The sequence below is a fragment of the Vombatus ursinus genome, unplaced genomic scaffold (genome assembly GCF_900497805.2).
Source record: "Vombatus ursinus unplaced genomic scaffold, bare-nosed wombat genome assembly UNPS02004704.1, whole genome shotgun sequence".
Classification (NCBI taxonomy): domain Eukaryota; kingdom Metazoa; phylum Chordata; class Mammalia; order Diprotodontia; family Vombatidae; genus Vombatus; species Vombatus ursinus.
In genome coordinates, this window is record NW_020944482.1 from 2,171,973 (window position 1) to 2,195,353 (window position 23,381).

At 36.7% G+C, this 23,381-nt stretch overlaps 1 protein-coding gene across 1 annotated transcript in view; it reads right to left on the bottom strand.

The window, feature by feature from the left end:
• CDRT1 (CMT1A duplicated region transcript 1) overlaps positions 1-23,381 on the bottom strand; it is an 85,456-nt gene that overhangs the window by 51,725 nt on the left and 10,350 nt on the right. The window contains exons 3-8 of the mRNA XM_027840564.1: positions 14,234-14,425; positions 14,002-14,129; positions 13,126-13,248; positions 8,662-8,771; positions 6,497-6,697; positions 4,751-4,872 (exon numbers count right to left, since the gene is read on the bottom strand). Of these exons, the coding sequence (XP_027696365.1) occupies positions 4,751-4,872; positions 6,497-6,697; positions 8,662-8,771; positions 13,126-13,248; positions 14,002-14,129; positions 14,234-14,425 (876 nt within the window). The remainder of the gene's footprint in view (positions 1-4,750; positions 4,873-6,496; positions 6,698-8,661; positions 8,772-13,125; positions 13,249-14,001; positions 14,130-14,233; positions 14,426-23,381) is intronic.

Here is a 23,381-nt window from a genome sequence, read left to right on the forward strand (position 1 = left end):
CTTACTTGCTAATAATATGAAGATTTATTTAGAAATTTCAGAGCACCTAGAAGAAAACTAATTGATTCTATTAATAATGTCTGTAAAATGGAAGGAAAAATAAAGTAACACCACAAAAATCATCATTTCTAAATAGCAAGAACAAAATCTAGGATGGCGTAATAGAAAGGAAAGATCCATTCAAAATGACTACAGAATGCATAAAGTACCTGGCAGTTGCTCTACCAAGACATACTTAAGACACATGTTTATCCCATACCCTCCAGTCCTAATTAATATAACTTACAAAGATTATAATTTCTGATGTCATTATCAGGTGAAATTACTTCTTTGGTGGAAGTATAGATTCAGTCAATGAATCAGAGCTGTCAAGTAGGTATAAATTGAATGAAAACAAATGATTCCACCGAGAAAATGGCTTCTGCATAAAAAAGCAAGCCAGTTTAGAATCCATCATTCCAATAAAGACCAGCCTAGTAAAGCACTACAGCCAAATTCCTGATTTTAAAAAATATCACTTGGGAGGGGGCAGAGAAAGAGAATTTCTGTCTCCTCCTTCAAGTCCCAAACTCTATAAGGTCACTGACCTTGGGAGTCCAGTGGAAACCTACAAAAGGGGGGGACTTCATGACGCTTCCATGAAGGGAGAATAAGACATCCAATAACCAGGATTCCTTAACCGGATATATTTTCTAAGGTTCACAGAGACCTTTGTATGTGCAAAGGGAAATGTTACAGACTTTTGACAATTTTTTGTACCAACTGTCCTTACTATACCATCTCAATAAATGCCTTTTTCTAGAAGCTAAATAAGTCTGACTGGCTGGTAATCAACGAGGTCGATAAAGATTCATGAGCTATATTACTAGACATTAGAATCCCAAAGAGAGAAGTAGCCAGCCAACCACAGGGAACTCAATCTGCCTGTGAGAATGGGGGTTAGGGGACTGAAACCAGAAGACTGATTGTTCAACCCTTGAACACCCTTGAAGCAATAAACACTTAAACAGATGGAAAGCTGTTCAATGCCGATGTTGGCATTGTTTGCCATATTGGCATTGGTTAAACCATGCCAATATAATAAAAATGATGTTACAGCCTAAAATAATTCACAGACTTAGAGATATATTAAATATTTAATACAATATTTAAACAAAATATTTAATGCAAAACATATCTGTGTGTTCATAAAGCTAAAAAATGTCAAGAACTAGACAGTAACATGGTTTGCCTTCATGGCAACATTATTCTTTTTCTCAGAATAATTTTATACTTACTTTATGTACCTAACTACTTTACAGAGTTGGATAAAATAATAAGCACTTAGGTAGTAGAATGAATAGAGTTTCAAACTTGGAGTCAGGAAGACTTGACTTGAAAGATCACATCTTTCCTCAGACATTTACTGTCTGTGTAACAGATAGTATGTTGTCATGTCTGAATGTCACAACCTCTCCAAGCCTCAGTTTCCTCATCTGTAAAATTGGGATAACCTCACAGGGTTTCTGTGAGGATTAAATGAAATATTTATGTGTGTGTATGTGTGTGTATATATATATATATGTGTGTGTGTATATATATATGTGTGTGTATATGTATATATATATATGTATATATGAATATGAAATGCTTTGTAAACCTGAAAGTACTATATAAATGTTAATAATGAAATTCACTTTGAGGAACAAAAGGTCTGGAATCTCAAAGGAAAAACTTTTTTTATTCCATTTAATAGCATTTTATCTTTCCCCATTATATGTAAAGATAGTTTTCAACATTCATTTTTATAAGATCTTGAGTTCCAAATTTTTTTCTCCTAACCCTTCCCTTCTCCCCCATCTCCAAGACAGCAAGCAATCTGATAGAGGCTATACATATACAATCATATTAAACATAGGAAAAGATTTTTTTAAAAACGAGAATGAAGAGGTAATAATACTTCTAGACTTCATATTATATTGCAAAGTAGCTATCGTTAAAATTATTTAGTACTAGATATAAAAGAGAAAAGTACATCAGTGGAAAAAAAATCAGAAATTGAACTCAATAATTAAGTGTTCAATAAAGAATTTAAATTACTTGGGGGAAAACTTCTTATTTTACAACATCTCTGAAAAAATTGGAAAGCAGAAATTAGGTTCAGACCAACATCTTATACCACAATATTCTCAAATGGCCACATGAACTGAATATTAAAAGTCACACCATAAAATGAAAAAAAATACTGTAATCTTTGACGCTATTGTTCACCTCCTACTCCTTGATACGCCACTCTCTAGTTTTTTGGAACACCACTCTCTCCTGGTTCTTCATTTTGTCAGATCATTCAGGTGTGACCTTCAGGTTCAGGACCTTTCTTGGTCTCCTTTGCTGGATCCTCATCCAAGTCATGCCTCTTGTCACAGGTGTCCTATATGGTTCTATCCTGGGCCCTCTTCTATTTTTCCTCTATACTAATTCACTTGGTGATCTCACCAGCTTCCATGGATTTAATTATTATCTCTATGTTGATGATTCTCATATCTATCTATTCTGCCCTAACCTCTCTCAAACTGGATGACCAATAGACATCTTAAACTCAATATGTCCAGTACTGAATTCATGTTTCCCCCTAAACACTCTTGCCTTCTAAAGTTTCCTATTACTATCAAAAAAAATACCATCCTTCCACTCCCTTAGCTTTGCAACTGAGGTGTCATCCTTGGTTCCTCATTATCTCTCATCCCCCATATCCAATCTGTTGTCAAAGCCTATTGATATCAACTTTGCAACATCTCTTGAATATGCCTCCTCTCCTGTGATGCTGTCACCAACCTGTTGTAGGCTCTCATTGCTTCACTACTGCAATAGACTACTGATGGGTTTGCCTGCCTTCAGTCTCTCCCCACTTCAATCTATTTTCCATTCAATTGCCAAAGTGATTTGCCTAAAGTTCTGGTCTGACCATGTTACACCCTCCCCTTCCCCACTCTGCCAGCCAATAAACTCCCGTGGCTTCTTGTCTCTCCGAGATCAAATACAAACTACTTTAGCCTTCCCACCTTCTCCACTTTTCTAGTCTTCTTCCACTTTACTCCACACTCTTTGATCCAGTGACACTGTTCTTTTTGCAAGTTCTTTGAACAGGATACTCTATTTCTCAGCTCTGAACATTTTCTCTGATTGTCCCACATGCCTGGAATGCCCTCCCTCCTCATTTCTGCCTACTGGCTTTCCTGGCTTCCTTCATGTCCCAATGAAAATCCCATTTTTTACAGGTCCTGGTACATAGCAGGAGCTTAATAAATATTTATTGACTAACTGACTGAATGCCTATATACACATATAGTGGAATATTACTGTAGTCCAAGAAATAATGAGTATGATGTCCACTGAAATGCATATTGGAAGACGTACAAAATGAAGGAAGCAGAAACAGGAAAACAATATTCACAATGACTACAACAATGAAAATGGAAAGGAAAACAACAACAGCAACAACAAAACTGAATTTTTATAATTATAATGACCAAGCTTCACTGAAGAAGAGCTGAAAAAAATGCATCTTTCTCCCTTCTTTGATGATTGTGAGTGAAGAATATTGCATGTCCTCTCAGATTTATTCAGGTGTTAATGTGTTCATTGGTTTTCCCGAGCTACTTTTTTCTCTCTTTATTTTAAAAAATATTTGTTACAAGGAATGCCTCCCAGGGTATGGGAAACAATAAATATGAAAATTAAGGTGATAAAAAGCCAAGAGATATAAATAAATATTTTAAAAACAAAGATCAAATTAATTTCTTTCCTATAAAAAGAACCCTGGACTAAAGCAACACCCACAAAATCCATAATTCTTGGGCTTTAAATTAAAATTTATACTCTATTTTTGGTAAGCTGAACAGTAGGGACTTCAGAAAGACAGTGAGAATTAGTGGAACAAAAATTGAGTTCTGAATCAGGAGACTAGATTTCAAGTCTCACTCTTGCGTTTATTAACCGTGTGACCTTGGGCAAATAACTTAGCTTCTCTGGTTTTCAGTTTCCTTATCCCCTAAAATGGGGGAGGTAGACTCTAATATCTCTTCCAGAACTAAAACTCTATGATTATCTTCTCAACTTGTGCCACATGTCCCAACCTGAGAAGCCTAATGCTAAGGCACATGCCTCTGCCATTCCTTGTTCAGTTCCCAAGTCCTGTCCTACCCTCCCGGGGTCTATGACTTTACCCTGACACCTCCAGTCATTTCCATTTTACCCTCCAAAATGGCCATAACTATGGCCAGGTAAGCAAGTTTGGGGAAAAGAAAAATTAGAAGTAAACCTGCACATCATAAGATGTATTCCTAATTGTGTATGACATGTACATGTATATGCCTATACCAGTTATGATGCAAACCTTGGAGGATGATAAGTAACTACAAAATCCAACTCTAAAATTTTATGATTCTATGAATCTATAGCACCTTGTTTTGCAATGTTATTATTCATGTACCAAATAATATTACATGTTATAGTTATCTATATCTAACTTCTATCCCTACTAAAATGTAAACTCCATGAGAGTAAGGACTGTGTTTATCTAAACTTTGTACCTCTCGCAGTCCTCCCACAGAATGCTGCACAAAATCATTGCTTAATTGATATTTGTTGAATCAATCAATCAATGAGAGAATGGAAGGATCCGTACAAATTTGACAGGCCTAAAAGTATTATGACAACACAAGATTTAGAAAAATTTTTGAAAGACCAATTCAAAATATGTATTTCTGACCTTTCACCTGGCAGTCCTTTGATCCTGACACAAGTTTATTCTCATGTAAATCCAAGCAAGTGATGGTGCCTGTATGGCCATTAAAGATTTTTGTACAAAGCCCAGATTCAGTGTTCCAATATCTGCAGAAATAAAGCCAAAAAATAACATTTTTAAGATTTTATAAGACAATATTCAGTCAGTTTCTTTAGGCTGATAGTTTGGCAGAGCCCTTGAATTATCAATAATAAGTTTAATGTTTAAGGTCTTGGCTTGAGAAGAATCTGATCCTCAGACAATAACTGTAGCACTACAAATTTTTCTCTTAAGAAGTTCCAATTAAGGGAGTAGCTAGGTGGTGCAGTGGATAAAACTCTGGCCTTTGAGTCAGAAGGACCTGAGTTCAAATCCAGTCTCAGACACATGACACTTACTAGCTGTGTGACCCTGGGAAAATCACTTGACCTCAATTGCCTCACCAAAAAAAAAAAAAAGCTCCAAATGCTTCTTGTAAACTCTTACAATATTTTAGAAAAGGGAGTAAGGGCAAATATTAGTAACTTCATTCTTGAAAGAAAATGAATGGCCTCATCAATTGGTATAGAAACAAATAACACTCAATGTGGAGTCAGAAAAACCTGCTGCTACTGCCCTAGATAGTTTTCAGCAAGTTACTTAACCTCCCTGGATCTCAGTTTGCTCATTTGTAAAAAGAGAGGATTAGATGAGATGATTCCCCAATGTCCCTTATCACTCTCAACTTTATGATCTTATGTCCTTTCACTTGCCCCTGACAGAATTTGAGTTCTGTATTGTATTGTCCTCTCACACTGAAATGGAAAGGGTATTCAGCTTGGAATCAAAAGAACTGGTTTCTTTTTTTTGGGGGGGGACTTCATTTTTATTTTATTTTTTCTCAATTATATGTAAACAAAATTTTTAGTAATTGTTTTTTTCAATTTTAAGTCCCTCCCTTTCTCTCCCCCCAATGAGAAGGCAAATAATTTAATATAGATTACTCATGTGCTGTTATGTAAAACATTTCCATATTAGCCATGATGCAAAAGAAAACACGGACCCTAAAAACAAGAATAATAAAGGTAAAAAAAAATACGCTTCAATCTACATTCAGATTCCATCAGTTCTTTCTCTAGAGGTGAATAGTGTTTTTCATCATGAGTCCTTTGGAATTGTCTTTGCAATTGCATTGCTAAGATTAGCTAAGTCATTCACAGTTGACCATCATACAATAGTGCTGTTATTGTGTACAATGTTCTCCTGGTTCTGCTCATTTCACTTTGCATCAGTTCATTTAAGTAGAAGACCTAGTTTATAGTCTCACATCTTCCACTAACTGGCTATGTGATCTTGGACAAATCTCTCTGGGCCTCACTTCCCTCATTTGTAAAATAGTTATAATAACATTTTTATCATTTACTGTAAATATTCACTGGGACTCATCAAATGAGATGATGCATAGGAAAGTGCAGTTTAGTTATTAGGCACTACATAAATGGAAGCCATTATTATTCAGTTTCAAGGTGGAAATCCAATTTTTCCTATCTGATGTTTTCGAAAGTCTCCATATTTAGCTATCTCACAATGTATCAACTAGTTAGCTGCATTTCCTTAGAGCCTACTATAGTATACTTCAAGTCACTCTAGTATTCTGAAAGAATAAATATCTATCTCAGCACCAAATTTGCCACCAGAGAATGATTTGGACACAGAAAGGTTGTTGGTTTTATTATCACTGGAACCACTTACCTGATACTCAAATCATAACTTCCACTCAGTACGAAAGATTCTTTCTCACAGAGTATGAGTGCCTGAACACTCCCTGCATGTCCTCGAAAATAAGTGGGCACATCGTGTATTTGATTAATGTCCAGCAGCAATATCTTTCGGTTGACAGTCATTGCAACAAATTTTCCACCACAAAAGTGAATGACCCTGGAATTGTCCCATCTTGATTTAAAGGGGGAAAAAACATTATTTGCAAAGGATAGCAGTGATAATATAGCACTGCAAAGGTTGTCAAGGAGAAGGGAAATACTTGAGAATAATGACTTTAATGCAAAGAATTTGATCAATGAAATAATTGGGAAAATCTATGCCTTCCATAAGATTAGTACTAATCATAAGGGAGAGGACATGCCAATGTGTATTGATGACTGTCTAACTAGAAGTGCTGTGGTCTTACCCATCAGAAGGAAACAGCATAAAGCATAAAAGCAGCCTCCAAAATCTGGTGGAAGTAGAAACAGTTCCATTTCCATATTTCAAGTATGCCATCTGCCCCCTACCTTTCCACCATCTCTATTGCTTCTATCCCTCCTCTGCAATGTCACAAAGTCTACAAGGGAAATAATTATGTTTATATATCCTAAAAAGGACACAAGTATCCTGTAGATCCCAAGATGTAATAAAAAGTAAATTAAAAGGCACCTAAAGAGTCATGCACCCCACTTGCTGATACAGGAAGACCCTTTTCAGCACTTCCCAAAAACTGGTCATCTAGCCTATGATTTGAACATTCATAGTGATGATAATAATAATAATAACAACAACAACAATGATAGTTATATAATGTTTTAAAATTTGCAAAGCACTCTATATATCTCATTTGAGTCTCACAACAACCCTGTGAAATAGGCACTACAGGTGTTATTGTAAAGTAGTCCTCATTTTAGAGATGAGGAAATTGACCCTCAAATGGGTTAAATTATTTGCTAATAGTAAAACTGCTAAATTGTGTCAAAGGCAGGATTCAAACCTAGCCCTTCTTGACCAAAAGTCCAGCATCTAGTCCAGCATCTATCCATTATGTCACACTGCTTCTCAAGGAAGTGAGTTTCATCAAGAAAAAAGAACTTGAACTGGAGAAGAAAATAGGAAGGAATATGAAAGGCATTTAAGATTCAAATTAAAGGAGGAAAAGGAACAAAGGGAATGGAGAGCAGGAGTAAGAAGTAGGTAAGATAAGGAGGGTAAAGTTGGGTATGGCTGCCATAGTGCTAAGGAAATGCAGAGAGTGACAATTCTGAAGTTGAAAAACCCTACAAGAAGTTTGTCTCAGAAGTTCTCCAGGGAAGTTGGTTGTGAAAACTACTAACAAGAAAATTTGGGGAGAATTGTGTATAGAGTATTCCATGTTTGTCTTTGTGCCACAGTCAAGTCAATACTAAATGCTCCAGTTACCCCCTGTCTCCCTCCTAGAAGAAAAATTTAAGAGGTTTGAGGAACTTCTCTCCACTCTGCACTCTCCAGTTATTAGGGACAATAAAGTATTACCTGAAAAATAGAAGAAAGGGTTAAATATAAAGACAAAGAAGGATTTAAAAAGGCAGCCCAAGAAGAGTAAGAAGTTCTCAAGAATGAAATTCTGAAGACTAAGAGAAAATTCTGAGGAGGAAAAGAGAGAGTTCTCCAAATCAATCAACAAGCATTTATGAAGTTCCTTCTATGTGCCAGATACCACACTAGACTCGAGATACAAAGACAAAAATAAAGCTGTCCCTGCCCCTGAGAAGCTTATAAATCCAAACACTATCACTAGTTCTTATGATACATTCTTGTCCAAAATATGAATTTATGACCATTGTAAATATATGGATACCTTCCCCAGGAAAATGCATTTTTTTTCAGCTGATGTGCATACATTTGTTTTCAAAAAGTTCTGGATTTGACAAGGAAACTACTTAAATTCTTCTCACTCAAGGCTTGTTTGTATCTATACTTGAATTTTATACTTTTATTGTTGGTTTCCCTTCTTTAACCTTTTGTTACAATGTTTTTTCTCACCCTCATTCCTAAAATGCTTCATGCCCAAGGCTTATGTGTATATATATTTTCTACTTTATTTCTCTGAAGAAATGATAGTGTTTGGAGTTGCTTGTATTCAAAGGAATATGTTTTGCCTGAGTACATACCTGTCAGAAAGGATTCGGATGTTATAGTTGCCACAAAAGACATTTTTCTCTTCCATTTGGACTGTTACAGTCTCCTGACCCTGGTATGCTGCCCATATATTGTATTCAACCTAACAAAGGATAAACTAAAGGTTAAAAGAAGGTTAAGACTTTTAGGTCCCTTTTGGCAAAGTCTTTGCTGTTACAAGAATATACCACACTGATGGTCCATATTGATTGAATTAGGAAGGACTTGTTGGACTTCAGCTGGTAAGAAGTCAGTAAAGACCCACTGAAGCCATTGTGGTTATCCTAAATGAGATCAGAATCAAAAGCTAAGGATCCTCCTAAACACAGAACCACAGAATGTCCTTAGAGACATATATCAACTATATTAACCTGCTCACCTACTTTCTCTTTTAATGACTTTATCTGGAGCTATCACCATGAATTTACATAAACAAGTGGTGCTCAAAGAATTTCACAAAAAAATCACAGACTTCTATTTGGAATGTCCCTAGCTAGAAAACTAATGGGATTCATCTTACGATAGTAAAATAGTATTTACGACAATAAGATAGTATTATTATGATAATAAGATAGTATTACAGTAATAAGATCATATTATGATAGTATGATAGTATTTTCTAACTTTTTGTGTAATAGAACTCCAAAGTTCTATCTTGAGAACCTACCCATTTTAGCATTCAAAAATATTTACAATAGTGCTCAGAGCTCCTACCCACCGAAATTACCACCCTAAGCTACCTCCTTTCTTGCTCTTGACCCTTGGTTGACATGTAGCAAAAAAGTATGCTTCAACCTGCATTCAGACTCCAGTGCTTTCTCTGGAAGTGGATAACATTTTTCATCATGAGGCCTTTGGAATTTCCTTGGATCATTGTATTGCTGAGAATAACTAAGCCATTCACAGTTGGTCATTAATAATAGCACAATAGTGCTGTTACTATGTACAATATTCTCCTGGTTCTGCTCACTTCACTTTGTATCAGTGCATGTAAATCTTTCCAGGTTTTTCTGAAAAGCATCCTGCTCATTATTTTTTATAACACAATAGCATTCCATCACAATCACATACTACAATTTGTTTAGCCTTTCCTCAATTGATGAGCATGCCCTCAATTTCCAATTCTTTGCCACCACAAAAAGAGCTGCTATAAATATTTACTTTATTTTTCTTGAGTTGTTGGGTTTGGGTTTGAGGTGGTTTTTTTTTTTTTGGTTTGGGTTTTTTTTGTTCTTTGTTTTCTTTTACAACATGACTAATATGAAAATGTTTTGCATGACTGCACATGTATAACCTGTATCAAACTGCTTGCCATCTCAGGGTGGAGAGGAGGGAGAGAGAGAATTTGGAACTCAAATTTTTAAAAAATGAATGCTAAAGATTTTTACATGTAATTGGAAAAAAATACTTTTTTTTTAAAAAAGGCATCTCCTGCTCATCCCCACATGTCCACACACTGGATTCCTATCAACTCCTCTCTACTGTCTACCATCTGCTTTGGTCGGATCCTGCCCTGGACTATTTCCAGCACCACACCCAAATAACCCTTTGAAGACGAGACCAACTCTAGTTTCTGCCTCCCAAGGCCCTCTCCAAATCAAGCAAGACACACTGGCCTCCTGACCAAGTTTCCATATTTCCACTTGCTCCTGCCTATTCTGAAGCAGGCTTCCTGGGATTCACATCAGGAAAGAACCTGTAGAGTTTAATCTCATGCCTCCCTCAAAAAAACCTCCCTCTAATCAAATTATACTCTGCCTAGCCTCATTCCTCAATGACTACCACACTCCTATCATCTTATATGCACCCCTTCCCATTGATTTTAACCCCCAATGGGATTGTACAAACCTCCTTCCCTAATCCGAATTCACTGCTCCCTGATGCTTATCCACATGAGAGCTAGAAAAGAACAAAATTCTGATGTTCTCAGGGGGGCTTTAGGTAGGTGGCAAAAAGAGCCACAGAGATGTAATTATTGATAAATTTCCAGGATTGAATCTAACCTTTCTTTACCCAACTGGATACTAATTACATTAGTCATTATATAATGCCTATTATGCATTACAAAAGGCAGAATCATAGGATCATAGCTTTAGAACAGGAATGGAATTTAGAGGTTATTTAGTATACTCTTCTTCTCCTCTACCTTTTTTTTTCTTAGCTAGGTCTCCCTATCTCACTCAGGCTGGAAATACAGCAGCATGGACCCAGTCCTACTGTTGATCAGCGTGGGAACCCTGACCTGCTCTGTTTCTGACCTGGGCCAATTTACTCTTTCTTAGGCAGCGTGGTGGCCCTTCACTCCCAGCGGCTCAGCATATTGGTGCTGGACTTAGTGCAGATATCTGATCCATTTAGTCCACTTCAGCTCAGACATTTCAAGTGAGAGTTAACCACTAGCATCAGTTTTCCTGGTATCAGAGATTACAGACATGCATCACCATGCCTGGTTTATGTTTTATAGATAAGAAAACCGAAACACCTTTGTGTTGTTCCAGAATACACATTGTATTATTAAGTGGAAAAATCAGGGCCTAAATTCAGTTCTTCTGACTCCAAACCCATTGTTCTTTCCATGGCACTATTTTAAACTTGCATAACACCATCCTGGTATTAGTATAACTCTCAATACCCACAAAGTAGGGGAAAACTTAAGATTGCTAGAGAGTCACCTTTCCCTCCCTTGAACCTATAATGATTCATCTAAATATTCTGCTAGACCATGGCAGATGACATGAATTTAAAGCAAAACAACATTTAAAGATAATTTAATAACATGATAATATTCTAGAAGTTGAACAGATTTTAGTTGTTTTCACCAACCATCCCCATATGACTCCAGGGGAGACTCTGAGGCAAATCTCATTTCATTTCTCCTCTGTTGTTTACACAATGGGAGAAGGACACATAAGTTCAAAGCAATGGATTAGTGCTTCAACTTGAAGTCTGAACTACACTAGGCAGCTACCTACCTTTCATTCTTTACTCAGCATGGTAAAGATCACTTCATGTTAGCATACCGAAGCCTTTGGCTATGATCCAAAGTCACCATAAAGTTCTATAAAGGATGTTGGAGTCCAGGAATGTCATGCCAGGTCTGTGTATAGCATCTTTTCTCCTATTTGGTCATCACTGTCATATCTGCTGCTGCTGTTTCCATCTGCTAGTTATCCTATTTACTGACTGTCTCTGCTGTTGCCTCTCCTCCATTTCCCATTTCAACCTGCATTTTGCTATTTTTCCAGTTTAAAATTTGACACACTAAAAGTGCACCTACACAACATCAGGTGTATAGGGTGGTTTTACATTAACAATAATAATAGATAACATTTATATAGTTCCCTAAAGTCTGTAAAACATTTTACATTTATTACATATCATACTATATTCGATCCCAACAACCTTGTGAAGTAAATGCTGTGATTAACACTCTCATTTTACAGATGAGAAAACCGAGGGACATATAGGTTAAATGACTTGCCCAAGGTTATATAGTTAGTAAATACATGAGACCATATTTAAACTAAGATATTGATTCCAAGTCCAGAAAATCCAAACTCTATCCACTGTGACACCTGCCACAAAGCTCACACAAAACTTGTAGTTTTGGTGTAGTTCAAGTATTTATTCCTCTATATATGTATCTTTTCTATACACATACCATATTCAGTTATTTATATATATATATATATAATATATGTACACACACCCACACCCATATATATATGTGTGTGTGTGTGTGTGTGTGTGTGTATATATATATATATATATATAGTCTCCTTGAAGACAGGAATTATTTCTTATTTATATTTGTACTTACCCCTAGTGTCAACTCTAGTGCATTGCATATATAGTAAATAATAAATATTTATTAAATAAATGAACTAATAAACAAATGACTCCTTATACTTGTGCAGACAAGCAACTTCTTGTGGACTTACCAACCAGTGGGCTTCTGTTTTGGAGATTAAGAATAATCTTAATTTTATGTTAGCATTGCTTCTTGTTTTGGATCTCTTTTGCTGCTTTAAATCCTACCTCCAATATTTATTATTAGTTGTGTGAAATTGGGCAAATAATTTAACCTTGCTGAGCCCGAATTTCCTCATCTATAAAATGGCAACAATAATGTTTGTCTCACAAAAAGGGTTATTGTGTGGTTCAAATGAGATAATATATATAAATTACTATGTAAATGTCACTTATTATCATATACTTGTTTTCTAAACATGTATCAAATATTGCAGTTTAATTCATTTAAAAATGAGGAATCAAGTCTATGGAAGTGAAGTTTGAGTTCAGAGAGCTGGCTTGTGGCAATAACAATTATCAAAGGTATACTAACTAATTCCAGCGATTTTCCAATTCACTCCATTGCCTCCCCATAGAAATTTTTAATCTAGTTTTTGATGACAAAATGAAATACAAAACAAACATCTCAACCAGATGTCACACACCTTTGATTTCAGTTTCCATTTTGAACTTTTTGAGTGAGTAGTTTTATCATCTTCATCTATCTTAGGAACTGGTATTCCAGGTCTGCTGGCATAGTTAGGGTACAGCCCTTTAGAATAGGTCTCCTGAAATAAGAACAAAATAACATTATCTTTAGTATCTTATTCTCCTTTATGGCATAGCAAAGGCAACACCCAGAACATAGCAGTCAGTTGCCTGGAATAATGTTTTCAAAACTGGCCTAGAAAAGACTCCTGATGGCCATCTATATGGGAACCTCACTCAAATCCAAGGTTACCTTTTCATACTTAGTTCTTTTAAAGGACATTCAGCTTACCAAGAGTGAATTATTTAAGGTTTTAGAATAGGATAAATGGTTAAAAAGTAAAACAAACAAACAAAAAAAAACCAAAGAAATGACAATCATCAGGGGAGAAAAAACATTTTAACTTCTAAATAGACTGTAGTCTATAAAGATCAAATGCATATCATATAAAACTGATATAGTTGAACATTTATCATCCTCTTATTACACAATCTACACTGTATTTTTTCTCCTATCTTAGGAGGGAAAATAATTTCTATGAGGTTTCTGAAAGCTAAAGAACCCTGTCCACCAATTATCAAGACTTCCTGATGGAGACTGGTCACTCTGAGAGGCTGATGGTTATGATGGGAGAATTGAGTTTTTTAAAAAAGAGACAGATAATTTTTAATGTACTTCTGACCCTCCTTGTTAGCCATAATACTAGATAGTAACATCTACCAGATGGTGGATATGAAGATAGAAATCCCAACATGTCCCCTCCCTGAGAATTTACTTATAGTTAGGAATATTAAGCATGGGTCCAATTCTTTCCCGACAGCGCTTGAAGTACCTGAAGGAGTGTGATCTCATTCTCAACATGCTGGTGTGCTGCTTGATCCTTCTTGACCTCCTCCACCAGCATAGACCAGTGCCGGCTTACAAGAAGACACTTGTTCAGGGTTTTTTTGTCTAGAAGCCCTGAAAGATAGGATAGATTCATTAATCCCAAATTGGATCAAGTAAGGCTAATTGTGGAGGAGTTTGCTTGATTACTATATCTACAAAGCAGGTCATAGACTTACCTAAAATGTATTTGGAGATGTGGACAGGCAAGCATCGGATGAAGTCTTTGCCCTTGCTAATCTCAGGTAACTGCTTCCTGCAGTCAGGAGGGGAAGGCAAGTGGACAGTAAAATGTTCATCTTCCATGGCACCATCTGTTCTATCGGAGAACATCTCTCCATGCTGAGGAAGTGGAGCATCTGATCTTCCATCTAGAAGTAAGCCAGAAGAAAAAGCCATTGTTTTCTATTCAGTAGGACAATGCCAAAAGAATTTTGTTACCAAGTTTTGTCAAAGCTTATAGTTGTCTTCTGTCTGAAGGAGAAGGGGGGAAATTGAAGATGTGGAGGAAGTGTCTTTTGGAAGATCAAATGCTTTATAATAAGAACTTCTTATTAGAAGTATATCATGATATGAATAGTCTCTGAAACTCCATTTTGACTTCTAACATATATTGACTCATAACTGCATTTAAGCAAAATACACAACTCCAATAGTTACTCTCCAATATGAACCCAATTGTAGATTTCACATTGTTACCCAGTACTTAATATACAATGATCTACAAATCCTATATGTATTTCTTTTTTTATTTCTGTCATCTTAATGTCATTATTCCATTACATGTATGTCTTATATGTGTACATTCATGTCAGCCTGTCTAGCTTAGATTAATCTCTCTCCAATATAGCACAGGTACTTTGTATATGTATTTCTCTACATATATTATATCTAAAAGTACTGTGTAAAACTAGAGGCTTAATAAATTCTTAAAGACACCACATCCTACTAGTTCTTATCTATTCCTTCTTGGTCTTCTTCATTAGTTCCTCATCCTTTTCCTAATCTCTAAATATGAGTCTTCTGTAAGATTCTGTCCTTTACCTTTTTTCTGTTCTCCTAGCTATCTTGGGTAATTCAATTCTTTCTCACTCTAAGATTCAGTTCCCTCATCTGTAAAATGAGGGAGTTGGACCAGATGGAGAGATTGCTAAAATCTGATTCAAATATAAAATTCTGTGACTTTAATATCATTTACTCCTATGGCTTCAACTACAAATTTAATGCAGATTACTACCAAATATATCTTTCCAGACCTGACTTCTTTTCTGAGCAACAGATCTACACCTACAACTGCCCACATGACATAAAGTACATTTTCATTGGAGTTTTGGCAGAAAAAATGTTAATTGTCAATCACAAATAGTTGGTCCAACTAGTGTCATCTCTTTAGAAAGTCAGTAAGGCTTATCAGGGTGCCCATAGCAACAGAAGTAGCAGAAGTAGCAGAAGAGAAGGTTTCTAAAATCCATCAGTAGAACAGATAAGAAGAGATAGGAAGAGGTACAAAGTGACTGAGAATCAAATTCTATTTTAGACCTTTACACAGACAATAACTGTGCTAAGCTTCTTTTCATAGTGGGGCTTTGACAGGAAGTTACAGCTTATATTGAGAATTGGTTATGAAAGCTACCAAAAAAAGTGATATAGAACAGAGGATTTCAATTCCAGCAAGTATAGAGAGCAGAGGGAATTTTGCAGTGGCCTGGATAGAATGTCTGATGTTTCTTTTTTTGCCAATGCCAAGTAACTGTTATGTAAACCCAAAGTTCAAATTGGTCTCATTCCTAAAGGAATATGTCTCCACAGGTAGCATTTTAAGAGAGGTCATCTATTAAGTTCAAAGCAGAAAGAGTCTAGATTAGCAATAGAAAGGCATTCTATCTTCCAAGGGTATATAGTGAGGATCTAGCAACTTTCTGAATATTGTACAATCTGACAACCACTACACATGCCTTGTTAGTCATGTGAGGACAAATGATACCACCAGAAGAAACCTAGAGAATATTTTAGGGCTTATGAAATTGTAGGCAAGAAAGCAAAGGTAATAAGGTCATATGTGGTGATTTCATCACTAGAGCAATTGAAGGAAAGAAAGTTGACTTTGGGAATGAACAGCTGTTTAAGAAAATGGTGCCTCAGAAGGAGGTATAGATTTTTATATTATGGTGTAAAATATAGGCTCTTATTCAAGAATGGAGTCATTAATGACAATTGGTCAAGAGATCTTTAAATGAAAATGGAAGGGAGAAAGACACACACACACACACATATGTATATGTATATGTATATATGTATGTGTATATATGTATATATGTATGTGTATATATGTGTGTGTATCTTTGTCAAAATATATACCATAGACAGTGGAAACTAGAAAAATAATTGTAAGAGAAGCAGTAATTAGAAACAGTAATTCAACAAAAAAGGGACTTCCAGGGGCAGCTAGGTAGTGCAGTACAGAAAGCACCAGCCCTGGAGTCAGGAGGACCTGAGTTCAACTCGTGTCTCAAAGCAGACACTTGACATTTACTAGCTGTGTGACCCTGGGGAAGTCACTTAACCCCAATTGCCTCACCAAAAAAAAAAAAAGGGACTTCCAGGAAAAGAGAGGAAGGCAAGGTCAAAAGGGAGCCTTCTTTCTCAATATCCCTAACGAAAATAGAATAAAAAATGCAAAAAATGAAAAGCAAAACCAAAAGAATCCTTTGAAAAATGTTTTTAAAAAAAGTTCAAAGAAATGAACAAAGAAAATAAGAATAATGAAAAAATTATATTGCTTAAGGAAAGGATACAGAAATGCTAGAAGAAAAAATATATTCAAATGAATATGGAAGCACCTGAAATGAACATAAAATTTCTTCCAAACAGAATGGAATGGATAATGAATAAAAGATTAAAAAAGGAAAAGAAGAAATATCATAAGAGGAAATCAAAGAGCATTTATTAAGTGCCCAGTACAGTGTAAGGCTATGGACAAAGACGAAACAGTCCTTGCCCTCAAGGGGCATACACTTTATCAGGGGAGACAACAAATGGGTACATATTTACTTTGAAACACACATATGGGGGGCAACTAGGTAGCACAATGGATAGAGCACCGGCCCTGAATTCAGGAGGACCTGAGTTCAAATCCGGCCTCAGACACATAACACTTACTAGCTGTGTGACCCTGGGCAAGTCACTTAACCCCATTGTCTAACCCCCCCCCCAAAAAAAAGAAAAGAAAAGAAAAGAAACACACATACGGGAATCAAGAGGAGAAAAAAGGTAAGCACAAGTGAACAATCAGAAAAGATTCTTATAAGGATGAACTATTTATATTCTAATGAAGGGGGGATGTTAAAAGAGTTCTTTCATAATCCTAATGTCACAAGGGGTCATAGAGGTAGTCAATTGAGATAGAAGAGCTATAAATAATTTCATTATGTTTTGAAGATGTTTTAAGAAATAAAAAAAAGGTGGGAAGAAAGTATTCAGTCAACACACATATACACACATGAAGGTTTGGTGTAGAAATACATTCAACTTAATAGGGATACATACAGGAACAGGAAGAGGGGGAAAGGGAACACAAGAGGGATATAAGATTCAATGAGACATTCATCATAAGCAAAACAAACTTTAAGCTTGAAGAGGAGATAGTGAAAAGAAGGTTAAAAGGAGGGGGGGTAAGAAAGGGAAATGATTTGAAATAAACAGGGACCAAGGAGTATGGAGAAGAAAAAGTATAAGAGAATAGAATGCAGGGAAATAGACAGCCATCAGAATATGAATGAAAACAGCCATAAAATGGAAGAGCTCAGCAGAATGAATTAGAAAAATCTAAAAATTGGGCAGCTAGGTGGCGCATTGGATAGAGCACCAGCCCTGGAGTCAGGAGGACCTGAGTTCAAATGCAGTCTCAGACCAGGCACTTGATACTTACTAGCTATGTGACCCTGGGCAAGTCACTTAACCCCAATTGCCTCATATAAAAAAAAAAGAAAGAAAGAAAAATCCAAAAATATGTTGTTTATATGAAACACACTTGAAACAAAGACACAGAATTAAAATAAGGGATTGGCACAAAATCTGTCATGCCTCAGACAAGCACAAAAGAGCAAGGGTAGCAATTTTAATTTCAGACAAGGCAACAGCAAAAATAGACTTAAATTCCAAAAGATGAAAAGGGAAACTGCATTTTGTTGAAAGGTAACATAGACAATTAGGGCAGTTAGGTGGTACAGTGGATAGAGGACTGGGCCTGGAGTCAGGAAGAGTCATCTTCTTGAGTTAAAATCTGGCCTCAGATACTTAGCAGCTGTGTGAACCTGGGCAAGTTTAGCCATTTGCCTCAGTTCTCCATCTATAAAATGAGCTGGAGATGAAAATGATAAATCATTCCAGTATCTTTGCCAAGAAAACCCCAAATGGGGTCACAAAGAACGGGATACAACTGAAAAAGACTGAACAACAAAAAGAAGACGCATACCTGTTTCACTTCCCCCTGCTCAATAAACTTCAGTGGCTCCCTATTTCCTCCACAATAAAATACAAAATTCTCCTTGGCATTCAAAGCTCTTCATTATCTAGTCATTTCCTAGCTTTCCAATCTCTTTTTTAGAACATTACTCCCCACAATTCAATGACACTGGTCTCCTTGCTGTTCCACAAACAGCATACTCCATCTCTCAGCCCTGGGCATTTTTTTTCTGGCTGTCCTCCATGTTTGGAATATTTTCCCTCCTCATCTCCATGTACTGGCTTCCCTGGCTTCCTTTAGGTCTCAAATAAAGTCCCATCTTTTACAGGAATCCTTTTCCTAACCCCTCTTAATTCTAGTGCCTTCCCTCTATTAATAATTTCTTATTTATCCTATACATAGTTTGTTTGTACATAATTGTTTTCTCCTCCATTAGATTGTGAATTTCTTCAGGGCAAGGGCTGTCTTTTGCCTCCTTTTCCCAGTGCTTAGCACAGTTCCTGGCACATAGTAGGTACTTAAAATGTTTCTTGATTGAAAATATTACATTATAGGACTAGATAAAATAATAACAAAATTCTTCTGAAGAGACAATATCAAGGGAACTAATGAAAAATGGTGGAAAGGACAAGGGCCTAGCTGTACTATACAAGCCAAACTATACAATCCAAATCACAATCATCAAAACTATTTGGTCCTGGTATTTTAAAAAATACAAAAGTTGATAAGTGGAGCAGAAGTACATGAGACCTAGAAATACCAAAATATAGTGGTATAGTATTTGTTAAATCCAAGTACTGCAAGAGCGAGCAGGGCAAGAATTCACTATTAGACAAAATTATTGTGAAACCTGGAAAGCATTCTGACAGAAATGTGGTTTAAACTATACCTCAGACCATATGCCACAGTACATTCCAAGCATATACATGATCTAAATGTAAAAGATCATATTATAAACAAATTTAAGAAGCAACAAAAGTGGTACTTTTCACAACCCACGAAGGGGAAGAGTTCTTGACCAAATAGAAAAGATCGTAGGATATAAAACAGGCATAAAATTTAAAACTTTTTGCATAAAAAAACATTGCTATTAAAATCAGAAGTGGAAAAATTAACTGTGAAAAAAATATTTGTAGCAAATTTCTGATAGATATCTGACATAAAGCTATATGGGGAAGTGATGCAAATATATAAGCACAAAAGCCATTCCCCAATTAAAGATCAAAGGAAATGAACAGACAATTCTCAAAAGAAAAAAGACAAGCCATCAACAGACAAAAAAATGCTACAAATTACTAATAAAAAACCATAATGCAAATTAAAACAATTTTAAGGCCACCCATGAAATTGGCAAAGATAACAAAAAAGAAAATGACAATTATTGGAGAAGCTGTTAGAAGACAAGCATGCTAGTACGCTATTGATGCAACTGTGAACTGAGCCAACCATTATGGAAAGCAATTTGGAACTATTCCCCCATAATAACTTAACTGTGTGTCCCCTTTGATACAGTGATACCACTACTAAACCCATACCCCAAAGTGATTAAAGAAAAATGGGAAGGATCTATATGTTGAGATAAATTATTATTTTCTATTATATTAATAACCCATTATTAATTAGGATCCAGGCTTTTTATTTCATCATTAAGGGCCCACCTCCTGTAGGTCAGACTCTGAAGGACAAGGCTGATAGATCAGATTGCCTAAATTCTCCAGGAACATGCTCTTCAATCTTGGGTGGGACCCCATCCAACTAAGAGATCTTACTTCTCGTTTAAAGTATAAACAGAATCTCATCTAGGTGAATTCCTGCCCCAAAGCAGTGAGCCCATGCCCTTGTACCCCTCCATTGGAATTTAGGGTGACAGCTCATGAAGGAGAAAACCAATCAGAGCGGTCTGGATGGATGGATTCCTTTGTCCAGATTGCTGGAAGCAGCCAAGTCTCATGATCAAGCTATTCTTAACAGAAGGAGCTGAAGACTTTTAGCCCACACCCTCATTAATTGTTCATCAGTCAGAGTTGATTTTCACCCATCAGAGCACCCCCTTTTCCAAAAGTATATTTTGTTTTGGGTTTTTTTTTGGCAAGGCAATGGGGTTAAGTGACTTGCCCAAGGTCTGAGGCCAGATTTGAACTTGGGTCTTCCTGAATCCAGGGCCGGTGCTCTATCCACTGTGCCACCTAACTGCCCCTTTCCAAAAGTATATTAAGGCTTCCAGTCTCTTCATAGCTTTGTCTTTGGTTACCAAGAGAAACCACTAACCATCAATTTGTTGATTGCTAGCTAGCCTAATTAATAAATTGACTATTAATTACTCAGAAGCTCCACTCTCTGTACAATGTGCAACAACAGGGTACTAAGCTAGACAATGAGAATTTGAATTTTTCATACTCAATATCCTGGCTGCATTTTTAAATCTATCTATGAGTGTCAGGACACCAAATTTAGCCTTTCCCTGCATTCCTTTCAGGAGCAGAGTTCCTACTCCAACTGCCACTCTCATATGCTCCTACAGCAAATGTGGGTCCAGTGCAAAAATGGATGGACATATCTAAGAGGTAAGGGGATTAGAGGTTTGTAAGTGATCTCTATTCCTAAGTGATGCAGGAAAATAGATACTAGGATTACTTCATAGAGAAGTACGGAGGAAAACTTTTTGAGAAAGAGGGCAATTCTTCCTTGAAGTTACTAAAGTATCCCTAATACCCACAGATTTATTGGTCAACAAATCATCAAGCTCAGGCCTGTCTTTAATTAAGGATGACAAGGACAAAAGATTTCTCCTAACTACAACTACATGGGCAAATAGGTTCTTTTGAGGATTAATTAAAGACCAAGAATTTGGACAAATTGCCAGAACTTTACACTTCTGTTAATGTCTGGGAAGAATATCCAAGACCAATCTATTGAATCACAAATGAATCTATCTCAAGGAGAAAATAGAAAATCTACCCCAAGCACTAGTTTCTTCCCAATAAAATCTAAATACTCTAGATATCAGAATTTCTAGCTCAAATGTTTGTTCCACCTGTCTAATCACATAACAAGTCTATAATTTTAGATTCTCCCCATATTCCAAATCCTACTAGCTTGATTCTAATACGTAATTCCTTTTTCCCCTATCCACAATGTCATATACTTTCACAAAAATGAATGGGCTCTTCTGGGGATTTATTTAGAAGGAAAATGAGTCAATTCAGAAACATGATTATGATAATGTGTAAAAGAAAGTTAGTATTAACTGAATGGCTACCAAGATTTATTAAATCTACCTACTGTCTCTCAGTAGTTAGGCTGCTAGGTGGCATAGTGGATAGAGTGCTGGGCCAGAGTCAGGAAGAAATGAGTTCACATCTAACCTCAGATATTTAGTAGTTGTGTAACCCTGGGCAAGTCACAACTTTTGTCTGCCTCAGTTTTCTCAACTGTAAAATGAGGGTAATAATAGTACATGCCTCCCAGGATTGTTATGAGGATCAAATGAGATAATGTTTATAAAGTGCTTAGCACAGCGTCTAGCACAAATTAGGTACATGATAAATGCTTATTCCCTTACTTTCCTTTTCCCCTCCCAAACCCATATAACACTGGATCCTTGTTCCATGCAGCATAAAAACTATTTTTCATAAAAAGACATCAAAGTTATGACTTGCCTGAATTTTAGCTTCCTGACAGACTACAGATTCTTTTTGTATAGGTTGTCTCCATCTTACTTCTGGCTGCCAAAATCTATGCTATTAGTAAAATTTTATACTTAGCACCAAGTTGTCAGCTAATCAGAAGTCACTCTCCTGCTTCACTAAGTCATGTAACCATTCATACAATTTGGGCATAAGCAGACAAAGGCATAAACATACAAACCACATAGCTTTGCAAAGGTCCTACCCTTCATCCAAAGGGATGGAAAGGAAACTCAAAGCACTGCTCACAAACTAGTAATGTTATTGATATGTCCTATTTTCCCAAAGATTTGTTCATCTCAAAAGTTATAGACACACTATTCTATTACAATGTAGGGGTACGGGGCAAAGCCAAGATGGCAGAGTGAAAGCAGTGACTTGCTTGAGCTCTCCCCCAAACCCCTCCAAATACCTGTAAAAAAAAAAAGGCTCTATACAAATTCTAAAGCAGCAGAACTCACAAAAAAGACAGAGTGAAACAAATTTCCAGCCCAAGACAACCTGGATGGTTGATTGTAAAGGTATATCGCATGGGTGTGCAGGCCGCAGCAAACCTGGAGCAGGCCTCAGAGAACTGAATCTCAGGCAGCTAGGGCGGTTTCCACACTTCTCAACCCATGAACACCAAAGACAACTTAGGAGGCCAGTGGGAAAAGTCTGTCACTGAGATGAGAGAAGGAGCTTGGTCTCAGCCACAAGTCCTGAGCACGGCGTCTGGGGCAGCGGCTGCCTCCTGAGCTTCTGGCCCACAGACTGAGGGGGAATTGAGTGGCTGATCAGAGGGGGATTGCAGGGATCTCTTTGCCAGTGCTGAGGCAGGAATCTCTTGCTTTGCCCATGCTTGTATCTGGGTCACAGTTCTGAGGGGCGGTCCTGGGGTGAGGAGGAGTGTTGGTGTGGTGGAGCTTGTTGTGGCAGTGGAGAGGAAACACCTTGCCCCTAATCATACCACCTTGAAGGAACTGAAAATTTACAGGTCCCTAGAAGTAGCTCTGAAAACAGTTGTACAAACCCCTGAAGCTTAGGACAGTACATTCTCCACATTGGAAGAAGACACTTACCTTAACAAAGAGTTTAAAACTCAAGTAATTGGCTGGGATCATGAGTAAGCAGCACTAAAAGAGTCAGACTATATTATCTTACTTTGCTGACAAAGAAGATCAAAACATACAACCA